The sequence below is a fragment of the Pongo pygmaeus genome, chromosome 5 (assembly GCF_028885625.2).
Source record: "Pongo pygmaeus isolate AG05252 chromosome 5, NHGRI_mPonPyg2-v2.0_pri, whole genome shotgun sequence".
In the NCBI taxonomy this organism is placed as follows: Eukaryota; Metazoa; Chordata; class Mammalia; order Primates; family Hominidae; genus Pongo; species Pongo pygmaeus.
The window spans coordinates 2981624-3001730 of NC_072378.2; the positions used below are offsets into that span (position 1 = coordinate 2981624).

At 45.3% G+C, this 20107-nt stretch overlaps 2 protein-coding genes across 9 annotated transcripts in view; both read left to right on the plus strand.

The window, feature by feature from the left end:
- Positions 1-4478, plus strand: part of RIPK1 (receptor interacting serine/threonine kinase 1) — a 48479-nt gene extending 44001 nt beyond the window's left edge. For all 5 annotated transcript variants that reach the window (XM_054493454.2, XM_054493451.2, XM_054493450.2 and 2 more), the window contains one exon: positions 1772-4478. In XM_054493454.2, the coding sequence (XP_054349429.1) occupies positions 1772-2058 (287 nt within the window). In that variant the 3' untranslated portion in view covers positions 2059-4478. The remainder of the gene's footprint in view (positions 1-1771) is intronic.
- Positions 4479-7389: 2911 nt separating this feature from the next.
- Positions 7390-20107, plus strand: part of BPHL (biphenyl hydrolase like) — a 34592-nt gene continuing 21874 nt past the window's right edge. Inside the window, exons 1-4 of one of the 4 annotated variants that reach the window (XM_054493463.2) lie at positions 7390-8245; positions 12375-12478; positions 15720-15886; positions 17527-17680. In XM_054493463.2, coding sequence (XP_054349438.1) covers positions 8190-8245; positions 12375-12478; positions 15720-15886; positions 17527-17680 — 481 coding nt within the window. In that variant the 5' untranslated portion in view covers positions 7390-8189. Of the gene's footprint in view, positions 8246-12374; positions 12479-15677; positions 15887-17526; positions 17681-20107 lie in introns of all 4 variants that reach the window. The other 3 variants (XM_054493461.2, XM_054493460.2, XM_054493462.2) reach the window with 3 other exon arrangements.

Consider the following 20107-nt stretch of genomic DNA (forward strand, 5'->3'; position numbering starts at 1 on the left):
TCAGACCCGGAAGAAATAGCTGTGTCAGGCCCTCATCGAAGGAGATCCTGTAAAAGATAGAAGACTGTGCCCTCCACAGCACTTCTTTAATACAATCAAGAGGGCTATCTCTTATAGGGTTCTATGGTGCAGCCCATAATGCTAATCCCAAAGTACAGTCTGGAAAAAGTCGTGAGGCCAAGACAACTTGATTAAGAACTCAACTTTCTAATTAACCATGGAATTGGCGCTTTTTTTTTTTTTTCTGTAAAGGAACCAATAGTAAATGTTAGGCCCTGCTGGCTTTGAGGTCTCTTGGAACTACTCAACTCTCTTACTGTAGTGCAAAAGCAACCACAGACAATATGTACATGAATGAGCACGGCTGTGTTCCAATAAAAGTTGATTTACAAATGCTGGCAGGGAGCCAGATTTGGCCCACAGGCCATAGTTGGCCAACCCCTGGTCTAACCCATTTGAAGGACAGCTTTTAAAATACCTAGAACAGAACTTTCAAATGGCCAAGGGCACCTGTGAGAATCTAATGAAACCCAGGATCTACCCCCTACAGAAATATTGACAAAATTTGGAAAATATCTTGGGAAGTTCTTGGACTGCTGACAATATATAAGATATGGATAGAGAGAAAGCCACATCACAGAAGGCTGAGGAAAGAAGAGAGGTTGAAAGGAAGAATGAAATGTTTTCTTCCTTATATTCTGTTTAATGAGGTAGTGTGGGGATTAAGGAATTTTTTTTGTTGTGGTTGTTGTACATTTTTATTTGTTTCCTTTTATTATTTTTATGAAGGGAGAAGGGAAGGAACCAGTAGAAGGAGAGAGGTTATGGCTATTGGAGAAGAGGCAATGTCGGTCAGCAGTGGGGTGGAGTAAAGGAGGGGAAGGGTCCAAAAACAGACCCTGAAGAGTATAGTTACCTCGTCGCTTGAAAGACAAGGAAGGCTTTGTAACTGAATGGGTTCACGCCTGCTGGACAATTCCTTGATTAAGTAAGAGGAAAGTGAACTGTTGGGCGGGGGTAGTGGTCAGGAGTTGAGCGGCTTTAACTTTGGCCAGATGTAAGTAGCGAATGTCTAAAAGGAACAAAAATGGTGGTTTTCCCTTTACATCCAGGAAGGTCTAATACCAACAGGGTCACTGGCTAAGATTGAATAGAACACCCAACCTCGTAGCCACACAGGGGTTTTGTTCACAGAGCCATCAGCTGTGGCTCAGGGATGTGTCTACTAGGAGGAAGGAATGCCTTATTCTTTTTTGTTTTGTTTTTGAGACAGCATCCTGCTCTGTGGCCCAGGCTGAAGTACAGTGGCACAATCATGGCTCACTGCAGCCTCGAACTCCTGAGTTCAAGTGATCCTCCTGTCTCAGCCTCCTCAGTAACTGGGACTACAGGCATGTGCCACCATACCCAGCTAATTAAAAAAAAATTTTTTTTTTGGTAGAGACAGGTTCTTGCTATGTTGCCCAGGACGGGTCTAGAACTCCCGGGTTCAAGTGATCCTCCTGCCTTGGCCTCCCAAAGTGTTGGGATTGTAGGCGTGAGCCACCACGCCAGGCCGGGAATTCCCTATTCTAACTCACATAAAGACTCCATGTGGGCTAGCAGGCATGTGAAATGTCTGCCAGTGCATCAACAGCTATATAACTAAGAAGTTATCTTTTTCACTGTCTTCTGGTACTCTTCATTTCACTTGGGTTTTTTAGCAATTCAGGAAGCTGGAATGTTTGAATGGGTTTTAGCTTGATACCTTCTTCTCTTTCCCATTTGGCAGATAATACCACTAGTCTGACGGATAAACACCTGGACCCAATCAGGGAAAATCTGGGAAAGCACTGGAAGAACTGTGCCCGTAAACTGGGCTTCACACAATCTCAGATTGATGAAATTGACCATGACTATGAGCGAGATGGACTAAAAGAAAAGGTTTACCAGATGCTCCAAAAGTGGGTGATGAGGGAAGGCATTAAGGGAGCCACAGTGGGGAAGCTGGCCCAGGCGCTCCACCAGTGTTCCAGGATCGACCTTCTGAGCAACTTGATTTACGTCAGCCAGAACTAACCCTGGATGGGCTACGGCAGCTGAAGTGGACGCCTCACTTAGTGAATAACCCCAGAAAGTTGGCTGCCTCAGAGCATTCAGAATTCTGTCCTCACTGATAGGGGTTCTGTGTCTGCAGAAATATTGTTTCCTGTACTTCATAGCTGGAGAATGGGGAAAGAAATCTGCAGCAAAGGGGTCTCACTCTGTTGCCCAGGCTGGTCTCAAACTTCTGGACTCAAGTGATCCTCCCGCCTCGGCCTTCGAAAGTGCTGGGATATCAGGCATTGAGCCACTGCGCCCAGCCAACAATCCGCTCTGAGGAAAGCGTAAGCAGGAAGACCTCTTAATGGTGTAGCACCAATAAAAAAATGACTCCTAATTGTGTTTGGAAAGGGACAGAAGAGATGTCTGAGGAAGGTCATTTTCTTTCAGCTTATGGCATTTCCTAGAGTTTTGTTGAAGCAAGAAGAAAAACTCAGAGAATATAAAATCAACTTTTAAAATTGTGTGCTCTCTTCTTCACGTAGGCTCCTGTTATAAACAAAGTACAGTAAAATTCTAAGCCCTGTTCAAAGACTTTTTGGATCACAACTGCAGCTCACTGCCACATTACAGGGTCTGTTAACATTAATATCAAATACTGTATCAGTCACTATAGGCTCTAAGAATCACGTGCAGTCTTCAGTCCATTAAATTATCGATTATTTTTTAGTTAATTGAATTTATATTGAGTTTTCAAATTAACTGAATGGATTTAAAGGGGTACCAAGGAGGGGGGAAACATCAGAATTTCCCAGGCAGTTGTTGCAAGGAACTGCTACTAACTGTGACTACAACAAAAATTCTTGATTGACTTTTAAAGTTATTTCCTGGCATTCTGGTACCTTCACCCAGCCTGGGTGCCCTGGAGAGGGAACAGGAAATGCTGATCTCTACCCCTGGGTAAGACCAGAACCTCAGGGCTGATACTGTTGAGTGGCTTCCTCGGTTTACTCTGTGTACTGTGAAAGTATTTTCATATTTTTTCTGTGTGCCAAAGTGAAAAAGGACAGCTTCTGAGTGTGGTAATTGTGCCTCTAGCACCCAACCTTTCAAAGCCCACCTGAAACCTGGGGGTGGATGAAAGAACTAGAAGAGAAGACTGAAGCTGGGTAGGCCGCTCAGTGTCTGCACTGGCACTTTGCTAAACCGACAAGGAAGGCTGTGTGCTTAGCTCTCCTCAGAGGGAGGGCAAGAAGGGTGTGGTGATGGTCAGTCTGGCTGTCGGAACAGATTCTGGTGTCTTGGGCTGATAACAGTGTTGTTGATTCTGATTGTGAATCCCCTCAACTCTAGCAGACACATACACACCCCTGAAATGGAGCTGCAGAGCAGGCTGTCTCAGCCTTGCCACTGTCGGCATCTCGGGCTGGGTAATTCTCTGTTGTGGGAGACTGTCCTGTGCCTTGTAGGATGTTTAGCAGCATCCCTGCCCCCACCTACTAGATGCCAGGGGCACTGTTCTCCCCACCCCCCGCCCCGCCCCCAGTTGTGACAATAGTCTGTAAACATTGTCAAATGGTCCAAGGAAAGGGAAAAATTGCCCCGGTTGAGAAGAGCACTGCTGTAAAGTAATGAGCCTCGGCTCTCCTGTCTGCACCTGTCCGGTTACTACTTGGCCACCACACAGCCTTGGATCCTACATCCCAAAAGGGAGAATGGAGGGAGGCTCCAGGCTTTGCTGGAGGGGCCTGGGTGAGTTCTGTTTGCTCCTTGTACCACCATCCAAATGGTGTTCTCAAATCTCTTAGATTCCAAAGAGGTTGAATAATTAATGTTAAAAGGCAAGAGGGCAAGGCATTTTTTAACACATTTTTTAAAATGAAATTTTATACCACAACTTTAGGCTATTGATGTGATGTGTCACTGGGACAGATGCGGATCCTCCATGGTGCCTCTGCCACTGAGGCCGCATTTCCTGAGCATAATCCCCTTTTACCCTCCTGCTGCCAAGCAGGAGACGGGATGCTGATGGTAAGAACACCTCCCTGCCAGTGCATTTTGGCCCTCAGGATGAGAGGCCTGCAGCACTGCTGTCCCTGCACCTGGCTCTGGGGCCTTCCCTTCACCCCCACTCTCTCAGCACCATGGTGAGAAGAACCAAGTTTGCCTGTGAGGAGTTACGTACAAGGCCCAAGCTCCACAAGAACACTGCTGTTAATGGGCAAAGCCAAGTGAGCATGACGACACAGACCAGCAAAGGAGAACCGAGACTGTCCACACTTGGTTCGGAAACAAATATTCACACCCTAAGTTATTGCTGGTAATTGAGACCTACTTCCAGCTCCCACAGTCCTGCTTGGTAGATTTTCTACTTGTTGCTACAGTCATCATCTTTGCTTTGGGTCTGTCACATGAGGTTAGGGTTTCAGGAATAAAATGTTTAATAAATCACAAAATATGTTAGGCAGTATTTTGATGTACATTTTAATGTGTGGCATTTATGAAAGGGAAAGGGTTTTCTAATAATAAAGGCATAAATAGGAGTCTAAATATTCAAGATTTTAGAAGCAGCTGATTTCAGAGAAATCACTGAAAGGTTAATGCTACTACAGTGATTTTTACAATATGTAATAATCCAAGTATACGACCAGGTATAGTGGCTCATGCCTGTAATCCCAGCACTTTGGGAGGCCAAGCTGGGAGGATCGCTTGAGGCCATGAGTTCAAGACCAGTGTGGACAACACAGCAAGACCCTATCTCCACAAAAACATTAAAAAATATTAGCCAGGTGTGGTGGTGTATGCCTGTAGTCCTAGCTTCTTGGGAGGCTAAGGTGGGAGGATCACTTGAGCCCAGGAGTTTGAGGCTGTGGGGAGCTGTGATCACACCATGTAATAGCAATCATCATCATCATCATCCAAGTATAGAGTCCTGAAATTTAGAGCTCAAAACTCCCCTCTGCCCCTTCTCAGCTGTGTTACCCAGGCCTTGCTTCCTAACCTTTCACTGTCATTATCCAAGTATAGAGTCCTGAAATTGAGCAGCTCAAAATTACTTTTCAGCTGTGTTACCTAGGGCTTGCTTCCTAAACTTTCTTAGCCTCAGTTGCCTCATCTATAAATGGAGAGTGCAATAGCACAGAAGGCTGATGTGAAGATTAAAGAAATATGATGCATCATAAGGTGCCTGGCACAAAAATGGCAGTTTTTTAAACTATACAATCTTGCTATATATAAAGAACTGGTTGTCAGGTATGTTACTTAAAAATAGTGACACCATGCTGGATGCGGTGGCGCACACCTGTAATCCTAGCACTTTACGAGGCTGAGGCGGGTGGATCACCTGAGGTCAGGAGTTCGAGACCAGCCTGGCCAACATGGCAAAACCTCGTCTCTACTAAAATTACAAAAATTAGCCAGGCATGGTGGCGGGTGCTTGTAATCTCAGCTACTCAGGAGGCTGAGGCAGGAGAATTGCTTGAACCCGGGAGGCAGAGGTTGCAGTGAGCTGAGATTGCGCCATTGCACTCCAGCCTGGGCAACAAGACCAAAACTCCGTCTCAAAAAAAAAAAAAAAATTGTGACACCAATAACCTAAAACTCAGTGCTACCGTTTTTTATTAGCACAAGGGTAACTGGTGTTGAAACTGTACAGACAGCTATTTTTATCATTTCTAAGATGAAACCCCAATCAACATATCAGGAAAAAAGGAAATACTGACCTCACCAAAGATTTCTGAAAGTCAAATGATATTAAACTCAAACATTATATATGTCTCTTTCCTTTTATGCAGGAATTAATGTGATAGATTTATGTTGAGAGTAGAATATGAAAACTTTTGCATAGTCTGTATTTAGGCCAAAACTGCCTTTACTACTCAAGAAAGTCCAATGGGCCAGTGAAGACACTGCAGGTGACAGAAATTTCTATGAGTGTAACACCTACAAGCACTGTGCTCACGGGACTGACTGTTACACCAAAAAGGTCTCTTGGAGGAAAAGAAATGCAATATGCAAAGAAGCTGTTGTCTCCAATTATTCAAGCCAAGGCTACAACAGTAGCCACAAATCTGCCAGTTATTTCCGATTAAGGCAGAACGATAGACTTAAAAAGCAATAGTTGTTTTTTTTCTCCACTGAGCTTTCAATTAGATAATGTCTATAACCTTTATAAAGCTGCAATTATACAGTCAAAAGAAAAAAATTAATTGTGGTAAAACATACATAAAACTTACCACTTAAACCACTTTTAGGTGTGTAGTTCAGTGGCATTAAGTACACTCGCAATGTAATGCAGGCATCACCAAAATCCATCTCCAGGACTTTTTCATCTCTCCAAACTGAAACTCTGTCCCCATGAAACACCAACTTTCCATTCCCCCTTCCACCAGCCCTCAACAACCCCCATTCTATTTTCTGTCCCTACAGGTTTGACTCCTTTAGGTACCTTATTATATAAGTGGAATCACACAGTATTTGTCTTTTTTTGACTGGCTTACCTCCCTCAGCATAGTGTCCTCCAGGTTCATCCATGTAGTAGCATGTGTCAGAATTTCGTTCTTTGTTCAGGCTAAAACATGTTCCTTTGCATGCACAGACAGCATTTTGCTTACCCATGTATCTGTTTTTGGACACTTAAATTGCTTCCACCCTTTTGGCTATTGTGAATAGTGCCGCTGTCAACATGAGTGTAAAAACATTTCTTCTTGTACACCCTGTTTTAAATTCGTTTGGGTTATATACCCAGAAAAGAAAATGCTGGATCATATAACTGATTTTTTGAGGAACCGCAGTAGTGTTCATCACAGTGGCTGCACCATTTTACATTCCCAACAGCAATATACAAGGGCTTCAATTTCTCTACATCTTCACCAACACTAATTTCTGGGGGTTTTGCTAGTAGCCATCCTAATGGGTGTGAAGTGGTATAAAGAAAATTTAGATCCCATCATCTCTGAAAAGCAAATACACTTCCTAGTACTAGTCAGTACTAGATAGGTGCACAGCGTTTAGAACTTTACTTGATCCAACATAGCAGCCTGCCTAGAGCCGGAGCCCCGCCCGGACGCCCACCCAGCGAGGGCGCTATGGCTGGCGGCCTCGCCTCCTGGAAAGGCCATGGTCGCTGAGGCGACGAGCGAGGGCGGGGCAGCGCCGACGGGGACACTCATCCCGGGGGCCAGAGCCAGCACCGAGAGGGGACGGTCTATGCGGGTGCCGGCCGTTCCAGGACTGCGAAACCACGAGCTGAGTTTCGGTCGCCCATGGGAAAGCACCCGGCAGGGCGTGGCTTCGGGACGGGACGGGCAGAGGGCGGAGCAGGATGGAGAGGCGCAGTGGGCGGAGCAGAGGGCGTGGCTTCGGGGCAGAGTGGGCCGGGTACCGCGCTTGGTCTTAGCGCATGCGCGCTCCCGGCAGCTACGCGACCTGTGGCCATGGTGGCTGTGCTGGGCGGCCGGGGCGTGTTGCGCCTGCGGCTGCTGCTCTCAGCGCTGAAGCCCGGGATCCACGTCCCACGGGCCGGAGCCGCGGCCGCGTTCGGGTAATGGCGGCCACCTCGCCCCGGGGGTCCCCAGCATCGGCGCGCTCGAGGGTCGGCGGGAGGGGCGCGTGCCGACAGCAGGAGTTCCCGGCGCGCGGGCACGGGGCGTGGACGCGGCCTGGCTGCCCTGTCGCCGTCTGTGCCGCGAGACCCCGATCCTGGGGGCCATCCGCGCTTGGTGCTCGAGCCCCTCGATCGTGCATGCGCCTCGGTCAGCCTCAGTTCAAGGAGTCTGGAGCCGTGGAGGCCTGGGCTATGGAGTGCAGTCCCTTCAGCATGCAGACCAGAGAGACCCGGAGAGATATATTTGCCTGTAGTATAGACTCACCCGTGACGGAGCACGGATTAGAATCCCAACGCCCTTATTAGTCCATTGCTCTGTCCAGAGTCCACACTAAGGGCATAAGGACAATAATCTCTTCTTCCTGTTATGTCAGAAATCATCCTAAGAATGACTGTGCCCATTAGCTCTCTAGAGCCGCTAAGGACACGGGTCCCGAGAGCCCTAAGTCTTCTCTTTGCTTGCTGATTTCGTACCTTAATGTGCAAAAGAATCACGTTGGGAACTGTGAAAATTCGGAATCCTGGGCCTCACTCCCAGAGGATCTGATCTACATGTGTGGAGATGCCCAGGAATCTGCTTTATTCTCTTTTGTCCTCCCACCTGTCCCCCCATTTCAGGTAAAACAATAACAAAAAAACTGGATTAATTTCTGACCTTCTGTCTTGAAAATGGATACTCTTGGTCCCAAGAGATAGTGGGCAGAAATGTGGATAGAGCGGCATGAAGCTTGTTTTACTTTATTCTCTACATACATCCCTACACACATGCAAACACACGTATACAACGAACGTACACAGTGCATGTGCGCAGTTGACTGCTGATGGGCTACTTTCATAAAGTCAGTACTAGATAGGTACACAGCGTTTAGAACTTTACTTGATCCAACATAGAAACTTTTAGTTTGAAAACTTGATTTAGAAGGAGAAAAGAGGGCAAATCTGACCAGCTTTTAAAATTTCATATTGCAATTGACTAGCTCCTTTAATTTTAGAATTATTGTAAGATGGTCAGGGCTATTTTGATAGATGGAAAAACATGTTAATGGCTACAGCTGTATAAATTAACAGTGAAAATGATTATTTTTTCCAGTTTCCTGTGTGCAGAAAGGCATCGAAATAAGTTACTGTGATTGTACCAATATAGTTCTTTTTTTTTTGAGACTGACTCTCGCTCTTTTGCCCATGCTGGAGTGCAGTGGTGTGATCTTGCTCACTGCAACCTCTGCCTCCCAGGTTTAAGCGATTCTCGTGGCCTCAGCCTCCTGAGTAGCTGGGATTACAGGTACCTGCCACCATGCCCTGCTAATTTTTGTGTTTTTAGTAGAGATGGGGTTTCACCATGTTGGCCAAGCTGGTCTCGAACTCTTGACCTCAAATGATCCACCTGCCTTGGCCTCCCAAAGTGCTGGGATTACAGGCGTGAGCCGCCGCTCTCGGCCTACCAATATAGTTCTGATAGGTTATTTAATGGTTGAGGAAGGCCCCATCCATCTAGTTGCATTGCAGATCATTCTTCCTAAAATATCTCTGAAAAAACAGGTTTCTCTGGATTTTGTACTGCCGTTTTATAAATGCAGCTGCAAGTTGATATGACATATAATCTGGAAAAACAAGCAGTGGTATTAGTTAATCCTGAAATGCAGTTGTAGCTCAGTATCAGTAGGTAAAAGGATTCGTGTAAAAACTTTGCTTCAGAACAGCCAGTGCCCAACCTACAATTGACTTATGTTCCAAAAACTTGTTTGTAAGTCTGCTGTTTGGAACTTTGACCCTTATTTCAAAATCTGTAAGGTGATTTATTCGTGGGTCAGGTCAAAAAAAAGTCTTTTCTACCTGAAATTGTATATTATGTGCAGTTATAAATATTAATAATTCATATAACCTAACAATCTTCCTAAAAAATATTTTCCAAGTTCAACGTTGGGATGCCCTGCCAGAGAATCAGAGACTGTCCTTCTGCTGACGCTTGCCACCACGCTGTATCTGGCAGTCAGAGTGTGGCCCCACTGCCTGAGCCCTCTTAGGACTCTGTTCAGCCGTGAGGTTAGAGAGGAATCATGGCCTCTGGAGTTCTAATGGCCCCGTGGCCACTTCCTAGCTCTGTGAATGTGGACAGATTGTTCAACCTCTCTGAGCCTCCTGCCTTGCAGCGTTTTTGTGAGGATTTGAAACAATGAATGTAAAAGCCTGGGGATATAATAAACATGAAGTAATTAGTAGGCACAATGGGAATATTTATATAATAGTACAATATATAAGAGATGTAAAAATAATTGTCAAGATTCATGCGAATTTCAAGCCCTGAAGGTAGCAAATACTTTATTGTAGGTAATGGCTACTTCGCAAAACATACACAAAAGAAACAGCTGAACATACAATATTATAATGGCAGTTTCTTTGTTTTTTTTTTTGAGACGGAGTCTCTCTCTGTCACCAGGCTGGAGTGCAGTGGCACGATCTCGGCTCACTGTAATCTTCACCTCCCAGGTTCCAGTGATTCCCTTGCCTCAGCCTTCTGAGTAGGTGGGATTACAGGTGTGCACCACCATGCCCGGCTAATTTTTTTGTGTGTATTTTAGTAGAGATGGCGTTCCACCATGTTGGCCAGGATGGTCTTGATCTCCTGACCTCGTGATCCACCCGCCTGGGCCGCCCAAAGTATTGGGATTACAGGTGTGAGCCACCACACCCGGCCGATCCTAAGCTATCTTAACTGTGGAAATGAATTTCTCAGAGGAATAGGGCAGTAATCATAATAAGTAAATGGCAGGGTCAGTATTGCCATTGCTTGGTGGTTTCATTGATGCCCCTTTAATAATATTTCTGTAGATAAGGAGCTTATAGTTTGGTCAGACCTTATTACTGCCCAATTCTGTCTTTTATTTTTCCAGAAATGGTGTGTTAAGATTAGATGTACCTGTATTCAACACATCTGTTTCCACGTTTGTTTCTTTTTTACTTGAGACTGGCAAATAAGATTAAACCAAAAGATAAAACAGGACCTCATTTTTTCAAAAGGGCTGTGTTTCAGTTATCCTTTGACTAAGGGCAGAGGTAGGGGTAGAGAGTATGTAGAAGAAAAAGGAGATGGGCTGGGCCTGTAATCCCAGCGCTTTGGGAAGCTGAGGCAGGCAGATCACGAGGTCAGGAGATCGAGACCATCCTGGCTAACAGGGTGAAACCCCGTCTCTACTAAAAATACAAAAAAAATTAGCCGGGCGTGATGGCGGGTGCCTGTAGTCCCAGCTACTCGGGAGGCTGAGGCAGGAGAATGGTGTGAACCCGGGAGGCGGAACTTGCAGTGAGCCAAGATGGTGCCACTGCACTCCAGCCTGGGCGACAGAGCGAGACTCCATCTCAAAAAATAAATAAATAAAAATAAAAATAAAAGGAGATGGTGGTTGATTTCATTGTATTGGCACTCCACCAGGAGAAGAGAGCGCCTCCTTCTGGCATCTGTCCTGGCTTGCCATCATGTCCCTCCTGTGCTTCACTCAGTCATCTGTCTGATAAGCTGTGGGAAGGCTGATGGAGCCTGGTCCTGGTGCAGGGACCATCTGTGTGCCCCACTGGTATATATCCCAGGACAGTCTGGCTGTCCTCGAAGAGCAGCTGAGGAGAGGTTAATCAGAACACCTGTACAGCACACATAATTCAGGCAGGACAGACACTGGCATTATGCCTGTCCTGAGGCGTTGTCCTGTGCTAAGTGTGGTCCAGTTAGATGCTAGGAGGTCTTAGGCCGAGGTGGGTGAGTGGCAGGAAGGAGGGCTCTTGAGATGGAGGCTTATGGACAGGGCTACTTAGCAGTTGACACAGACATATTTTAACATTTAAAAAAACAGTAGGATTTATCAGTGCAGATGGGCACTCTTGGCTCTGGCCCTCCTGCAGGAGGCCAGACAACACAGGATACCCTGCAGCTAAAGAACAGCCTGGAGATCGAGACCTTGGGACCAGTCTCATCTTTGGGAATGTCACCAAGGCTGCTGAAGGTCTGGGTAGGTCCTCTGGGCCTGCTGAGGTGCGGACGAGTGACTCCAGGGTCTTTGCCCCTTATGTCCACCCTCATTTCACTGCACCAAGCTCCACGCCAGCGTGCACTTGAGTACCCTTGGCTTCCAGCTCACTGGCGAGTGCCATGAGCCTCTGTGGCCATTGATTCAGCAAGCCTCGTAGGGTTTCTGTAGGGTGAGCCCCAGGCTGGGCACAATAATGTATTCAAGCGTGAGGGCACAGTTCAGATCGGCAGTCTAGTAAAGAAGATTCAAACTCATGTCACTGTTCAGAATTGGAAAAATTGAAATAACCCAAGGAGCCTGAGAGAAGTTCTGGAGGCGACTCATTCATATACAAAGACAGTTTTATCATATTAAATTCGTGCTGTTAAATGATTTTCCTTTTGGGGGTGGATTTTTAAACATTTTTCAAATTTTATTTTTTAATTGACATAATTGTACCTGTTTATGGGGTAGATAGTGATGTTTCGATAGGTACAAAGTGTAGTGATCAGATCGGTGTAATTAGCATATCCATCGTCTCAAACATTTATCATTTCTTTGTGTTGGGAACATTCAGTATCTTCCTTCTAGCTATTTTAAACTATCGCTTATTGTTAGCCGTGGTCATCCTACAGCGGCGTAGAACACTAACACTTATTCCTCCTGTCTAGCTGGAATTTTGAATCAACTAAGAAATCTTCCCATCTCCCCTTTCTCCCTGTGGGGATGTGTTTTTTCTCTTCTAGCACCTCGGTAACCTCTGCCAAAGTGGCTGTGAATGGCGTTCAGCTGCATTACCAGCAGACTGGAGAGGGAGATCACGCAGTCCTGCTACTTCCTGGGATGTTGGGTCTGGACACTTTTTAATGGAATGTTTTTGCATGCTGTAAAATCTGTGATGCATTCACAATACTAGATGCCAAATATTGATTATTAATTTTAGTGCTTTTCTGAAATGTTTTCATATTTGCTACAATCAAACTTAAATGACTTAGAAAAGTAGGTAACTTTCTACTGCTGTTCAGAATTGGATTTTTTATTCCTGTAGTAAAGTACCCAGTTTTTCCTATGCAAGTACTCTGTGAAATCACAGTTGCCCATAATTTGGGAGGGTGACAAGGGTCAAGGAAAGGGGTGTGGCAAGAAGGGGTAGATAAAGGAAGGTGAGTGGGTAATCAGTCATCCTGGTTTGCCTGGCATTGGGGAATTTTCCAGGATGTGGGACTTTCAGTGCTAAAACTAGGGTGAATTGATGGCTTGTTGTGGTTGATAATATATTCAGTTAAAACAAGAGGTAAGGAAAAAAAAACTCAGTTTGAATCTTTTTAGAAATTAGAGTTAGACTGGCATATTACCAATTACCTAGAAAGTTCAAGGGAAAAATTTCCAGTGATTCCAGGACATCCCAAATCTGGTTTTAAGGGTGTTAGTATTGTCGCTTTATTTTTGATTTAGTTAAATAATCCTAATATTTAATCTCAGTATTCATGGGGGATTGGTTCCAGGAAGCCCTCAGATCCCAAAATCTGAGGATCCTCAAGTCTCTGATATAAAATAGCTCAGTATTTGCATGGAAGCTACGCATGTCCTCCTGTATACTTTAAGGCATCTCTAGATTACTTACCATATCTCATGCAATGTCTATGCTGTGCAAATAATTGTTACCTTGTATTGTTTAGGGAATAATGACAAGGAAAAAAGTCTGTACCTGTTCAGTACAGACCCAACCATCCATTTTTTTCCCCAAATATTTTTGTTCTGAGGTTGGTTGAATCCACAGATGTAGAACCCACGGATAGGAAGGCTGACTGTACTTATTTCTTTGTGATTTGCTTCTTTCTAAAAGTGAAGTGCTAAAAAGGTTCCACTTGACTGAGCCTCAGCTGATCGTGGCACTGTTGCAGCTAGTGAGGCACGTGTGTCTAAATGGTGTTTGGTACCTCTGTTTTCCTTAACCTGATGAACGAGGACATTGACTCTCATGGCTGATGGGGATCTAAAGTTATCTGTAAAAACATTTCCTATCTTAGCTTTCCATTATTTCAGTATTGCAGTCATTGTCCAGGTGCTAAAAACTTAACAATTTAATTTTTTTTTTTTTTTTTTGAGAGGGAGTCTCACTGTTGCCCAGGCTGGAGGCAGTGGCACAATCTTGGTTCACCACAACCTCTACCTCCGAGGTTCAAGCAATTCTCCTGCCTCAGCCTCCTGAGTAGCTGGGATTACAGGTGTGCGCCACCAAGCCTGGCTAACTTTGTATTTTTAGTAGAGACGAGGTTTCACCATGTTGTCCAGGCTGGTCTCAAACTGCTGACCCTCAGGTGATCTACTCGCCCCGGCCTCCCAAAATGCTGGGATTACAGGCGTGAGCCACTGCACCTGTCCCCAGTTTAATTTTTGTTTATGTAAAATATTAGCATGATTCCAACATTAAAAAAATGGACCAGAGGAGATTCTCTCTCCTGTCCTATCCTCAGCACCTAGTTTCCCTCCCCACAGGCCTCTCAGGTGTTACATGCTGATAACTATGTACATGTATTCCTTAAATGTTTTTTAAAGTTTTATATTCTTGGCACTGCTCTTCAAATATGTACATGTGTGCCAGGGAGCAAATGCCTTCTTGTTTCTGAAATTGGTCTTTTAGACTGTTCTTTTTTCCCACCTTCTCACCTCCTGCCCCTCTCCTTCAGGGTACTTCCCTCGCCAGAACCCCTCCAGGTCAGAGGCAGAAGAGAAGCCTCATGGGTCACAGCAGCAGATGTGGGCTGGAAATCTATTCATTTGGTTTTGGCTTAAATTTTCTGAATGATTTACTTGATCTTGAGAAAGATATATCTTGCCAGGAAAAATGATAGGCCTTGACAATGTTAAACGATCCTCCTTGAAAGACATTTTCTAATATGGTTTATCAGGCAAAGTGGTTAGTAGTCATTTGTGGCCTGAGATAGAAGTCCTCAGAAATCAGCAGACTTCACTGATAAAATGCTGACTTGCCCCTGGACTGGGCTCTGTGAGAGTGGCCTTCTGCACTGTGCACAGTAGGTGTGAACACACCACACCTACAGTGACCACGTGGTGGGCTGTGGACTAGCGGCCAAGCTCCCTGCAGGCCCACTAATAGAATTCAGCTTTTAGCATAGGCTGTTTCATACTGTTCTGATGAAACTGATTTCGTTTCTTTCCTCCATACCCCTTCTGCATTTCAGTGTTTTCGTTTAGTTTTTCTGGTTTTTAATTATTACTACAAAATAAAATCTTTAGGCTATTCACCTTAGCTTAGTAAAAAAATAATAATACTAATTAAAAATCTGGAATTTTAGAATTCTACTTTGAATAACTTGGACCAAATCTCATAAATTTATTTGCAGATATTATAGAGATGCCTCTCATGTGTAAGTCATTGTTTTAAGAAGAAAAGATAACCCAGAAGCATATCTGTGAATTAATTTCTATACAGTTTCATTAATTCTTTTCTTTAGAAAAGGAAGATTAAGCCAAAGAGGTTTCAAAAGTGCTGAAATAATACAGAACCAAAGACCCAGGGCCTCTGTCCTTCTCAAAATAGCCACCAGGGGGAGGTCGGAGGCAGGCCTGCACGCCACCAGGAAGGAAGCCCGCCTCCTTTTTTTTTTTTTGGAGACTAAGTCTTGCCCTGTGCTCAGGCTGGAGTGCAGTGGCGCGATCTTGGCTCACTGCAACCTCCGCCTCCCGGGTTCATCCTGCCTCAGCCTTCTGAGTAGCTGGGACTACAGGCGCATGCTGCCACGCCCGGCCACATTTTTTTTTTTTTTTTGTATTTTAGTAGAGATGGGGTTTCACCGTGTTGCCCAGGCCAGTCTCGAACTCCTGAGCTCAGGCAGTCCTCCCGCCTCGGCCTCCCAAAGTGCTAGGATTACCGGAGCACCCGGCCAGCCTGCCTCCTTTCTTCGAGTAGATGGATTACGTCATGGCAAGGCTGCTTTCCTCATTACATTCTGACCACTTTGAGTAGAAACTACTTTGCTTTAAGATTGTTACTGCTTCTGTTTTCACTGTAATGTGTTTGATAGGTGAAAGCGATCACCTCAGGGTAACCAAGTGGCTGTTTTTAGGAAGTGGAGAGACTGATTTCGGACCTCAGCTCCAGAACCTCGATAAGAAGCTCTTCACGGTGGTCGCCTGGGATCCTCGAGGCTATGGACATTCCAGGCCCCCAGATCGCGATTTCCCAGCAGACTTTTTTGAAAGGGATGCGAAAGATGCTGTTGATTTGATGAAGGTAGGTCTCTGAGGGAAGGGCCAGGGGAGGAAGGGTGGCTGGGCCTGTCTTCATTTATTTTGTTTAAATTTTGTTGTTATATTTTTCTACAAAATAATACCATGTGATTGCTATAGAAAACTCCAAGAGTTCAAATAGGTATAAAGAACAAAGTGGAAATAGCCCACAGTCCAGCTCTCTAGAGACGCTACCAAGTCTTGGTGGCTCTGCTTTCCGGCCAGTCTTATTACAGCCCAAACGCAGTATCATATTGATGGCATCGTACTACACCTAACGTTTTTCTAACTTCCTATTTTTATTGAACCATTTTTCAAGGAAATAACTCATGTCAATAAATATGCATTTATACTAGTTGTATGATAGGCATATATTTATTCCATTGTATGGATGTATCTTATTTCACCAATTTTCTTTTCTTTTTTTTTTTTTTTTTTTGAGACAGAGTCTCGCTCTGTCACCAGGCTGGAGTGCAGTGGCATGATCTCGGCTCACTGCAACCTCCGCCTCCCGGGTTCAAGCGATTCTCCTGCCTCAGCCTCCTGAGTAGCTGGGATTACAGGCACACGCCACTACGCCCAGCTAATTTTTGTATTTTTAGTAGAGACAGGGTTTCATCGCATTAGCCCGGATGGTCTCGATCTCCTGACCTCCTGACCCACCCACCTTGGCCTCCCAAAGTGCTGGGATTACAGGCGTGAGCCACCACACCTGCCCTATTTCACCAGTTTTCTAATAGTAGATAATTAACTTAATTTTTAAGTTGCCTTTTTCTGCTGTTATAAATAGCAGGCAGTGAACATTCTGTTGCTCGTGGCCATTTTCATTTTTTTGCCACTATAAACAGTATTGTTGTGGGCATCCTGGACTGAGCTCCTGGCACACAGGGAGAATTTCATACAAATTTAGGAGACAGTTTGCTAGGTGATAGAAGTTCCAGATGTTCATTTTGCAGGATAGTGCCACAGTAGTTACACCATTTTATGGTCCGGGCAGCAAATATCTTGGACTAATATTAATTCTTTACCTTTAATTTTCCAGTCATTCTATTCTTTTTTCTTGGCAGCCTCTCTAAGATGTAGTCTTTGTCCATTTTCCCTGCCAAACACATGTCCAGACCCTCTCTGATTCACCCGCGGACTCACATAACCTCCCCATGACGCTGTTCTCTGACAGCCTGGCCCTTGCCAGTTCTTCCCACAGTTGCTTTACTGGATACCCTGCTCCATTTCATCCAGCAGAGCACAGGGTCCCCTCTCTGATCTACGGAACTGTTCTCAAGGTCCTCACTCAGGCATGCATACGCACACATGTGCACACGCACACACACGCACACTATATTTGTCATATTTGAGTAGTTGGTCTCCATTGATTCCAGTTCCTTGAGCTTTTTATCCAACCAGAAGATGTAGTTCTCTCCTAATTCAAACCCATACCGTATACTCAGGTTTTTGTGACAATTTCCACTAAAAGTAATTAAGAGAAAACATGATGTCATCAGATGGTGGACTCTAGGATTTTTCTTTTCTGACTAATTGATACTCCAGCCCCACACCTGTATTGATTCTGATAATTAGTGACTCAGTTTCTTTTAACAGAGAGGAGCAATAACCTGTGCTGTGCATTTCGTCGTGTGATCATAGGCGCTGAAGTTTAAGAAGGTTTCTCTGCTGGGGTGGAGTGATGGGGGCATAACTGCACTCGTTGCTGCTGCAAAATATCCGTCTTACATCCACAAGATGGTGATCTGGGGTGCCAACGCCTACGTCACTGACGAAGACAGCGTGATATACGAGGGTAGGTTCTGCGAAGGGGAGATGCCGGGACGGCAGATCCTTCCCCTCCCTCCGCATCTCATTTCTTATTGTGAGATATGTTGATAAGTCATATCTCTTCTGCTTCTGGTTCTCAACTCTCAGGTAGGAAGAATAACGAGTTCTCAGAAAAGTAATGCAATTTCACCAGTCTGAGTTTTAAAGCTTTCTATTTCCAGGAGTGAAACTTCCATGGCTCAGGAAAAGGCCAAGTAAAATCACTATTTCCGTTTACTACTACTGATAATGAACTTCAAGGAAGGAGGGGGTGGTGTGAAGTGTTATTAATAACCTCATTTAAAATAATGTGAGGCCAGGCACAGTGGCTCATGCCTGTAATCCCAGCACTTTGGGAGCCCAAGGCAGAAGGATCGCTTGAGCCCAGGAGGTCGAGGCTGCAGTGAGCTATGATTGTGCCACTGCACTTTTGCCTGGGTGACTGGAGTGAGAGAGAGAGAGATGGGGGGAGGAAACAAAATAATGTTGAGTGTGGAAAAGAATCACTGGATTCAAATATGAAACCTTTTATTTTGATTAAAAGAATTTCTGTGCTATTTGCATGTTTTAAGGTTGTCCTTCAAGCCTGTCTTTGAGGTTTTTTTTTTTTTTTTTTTTTGAGATGGAGTTTCACTCTTGTTGCCTGGGCTGGAGTGCAGTGGTGCGATCTCGGCTCACCACAACCTCTTCCTCCTGGATTCAAGCGATTCTCCTGCCTCACCCTCCCAAGTAGCTGGGATTACAGGCATGCGCCACCATGCCTGGCTAATTTTGTATTTTGTAGTAAAGACGGGGTTTCTCCATGTTGGTCAGGCTGGTCTCGAATTCCCGACCTCAGGTGATCCACCCGCCTTGGCCTCCCGAAGTGCTGGGATTACCAGTGTGAGCCACTGCGCCCAGCCTGAGGTTTTTACAGGCACTGGAATAGGGGCCAGTGAACTGCAGCCTGTGCATTACACCTAGCCTGCCTCCCACTTTTGTGCAGCCCATGTGCCAGTCGAGGTGGCTAGTGCTATGAGTCACAGAGACCAAGCTGAGGTGTCCCTTTATCACCCAGCATTGCTGCCCCAGACCTGCACTGGTGGTCACTACACAGGGGTGACTGTTGGCAATGAGCAGGCACCCAGTCATGGAATTTCAGTCAGCAACTCAGGAGTTGCTTAGCCTCCAGCAATCTACCCAAATTGAGATGACCAGGCTCTTGGGAGGAAAGAAGGGTGCACCAGGTTCTAGGGGTTGGTGGGACAAGAAGTGAAACTGACCTGCATTACCCTACTACCCCCACCTGCCAGCCTGGCCCACCAGGACCCTCTTCCTCAGGCCACTAGCTTTTTGTCCCAAGTGTGATTCTAGTGGATCCCAGATGGCCTTCCCCAGACACTTAGGACTCGGTGGGTCAGGTGTTTTCTCTCCTCATGTGTAAGTATCTGCATAATGTCTCTGATTTTGCTTCTTGGCCAGCAAAACCTAAAATATTTATTTACTCTCTGGCCCTTTACATAAAAGGTGTACAGATCTCTTTGCTAGAATATCACACATCTAGTCTTTTTCAGCTATTGTGCAATTCACATGACTTTTAAGTAAGCTACTTAGTGGCAGTGTTCTGTTGAAGAATCGTAGTTCTTCACAGTCTTTCTGTTTTTTAAATGAATATGAAGCTCTTACGGTGAGTCTGATGTGGTTGCCAGTCCTGTCTGTGCTCCTGCTTGTTGTTATTTTGCTCCTGCCTGGTATCCGTCTTGTGCAGGGTAAGCCATTACACTCTGTTAAGGGTCTGTCCCCTCCCGCGGCCTCTAGGATAGGCTGCCTTGAGTTCTTCCTCCCTCTCCTGTATCCTTGAATTCTCTCCACTGGGTCAGTCCTCTCAGCCTGCAAAAGTGGGCACAATTCTTCCTCCAGAAAGTTGCCACTCCTACCTGTGGTTACTATCTTCCCATTCTTTATTCTTTCCCACAAACTTATGGAAAGAGCCAGCTGCATTCCCTGCTTCTAGGGATCCTCTTCTGCTTCCTTCTTTAGTCCATTCTGCCCCATCTCCCTCTCTGGCCCATTCTAGCCCCCTCTACTGAAACTCTTCTCACTGACCCCTGCCCACTTGTTCTTTCCCATAATCACTATCTCAGTTCTTGGCCTGCAGATGACCCGGCATCCAGGCAGAGCCCCAGATGCATCCCTCGAGGGCCCAGTCCTCCTCTGCCCTCTTCATTTGCCCACCTTGCCCTGTTCATTGAACTGCGATGCCTTCTGTTGTTACCATGTGCATAATACCCCTCCAGTTATCCTCACCTCTCTTCCTTCCCCCCATTCTCCTGGTTTAGGCCGCTGACTTCTTATGGTAGTTTGTCCTCCATAGGAGAGTTTCCTTTGTAAGGCAAAAATCTAATCACTTAATTCCACTAGAGGACTTAAAATC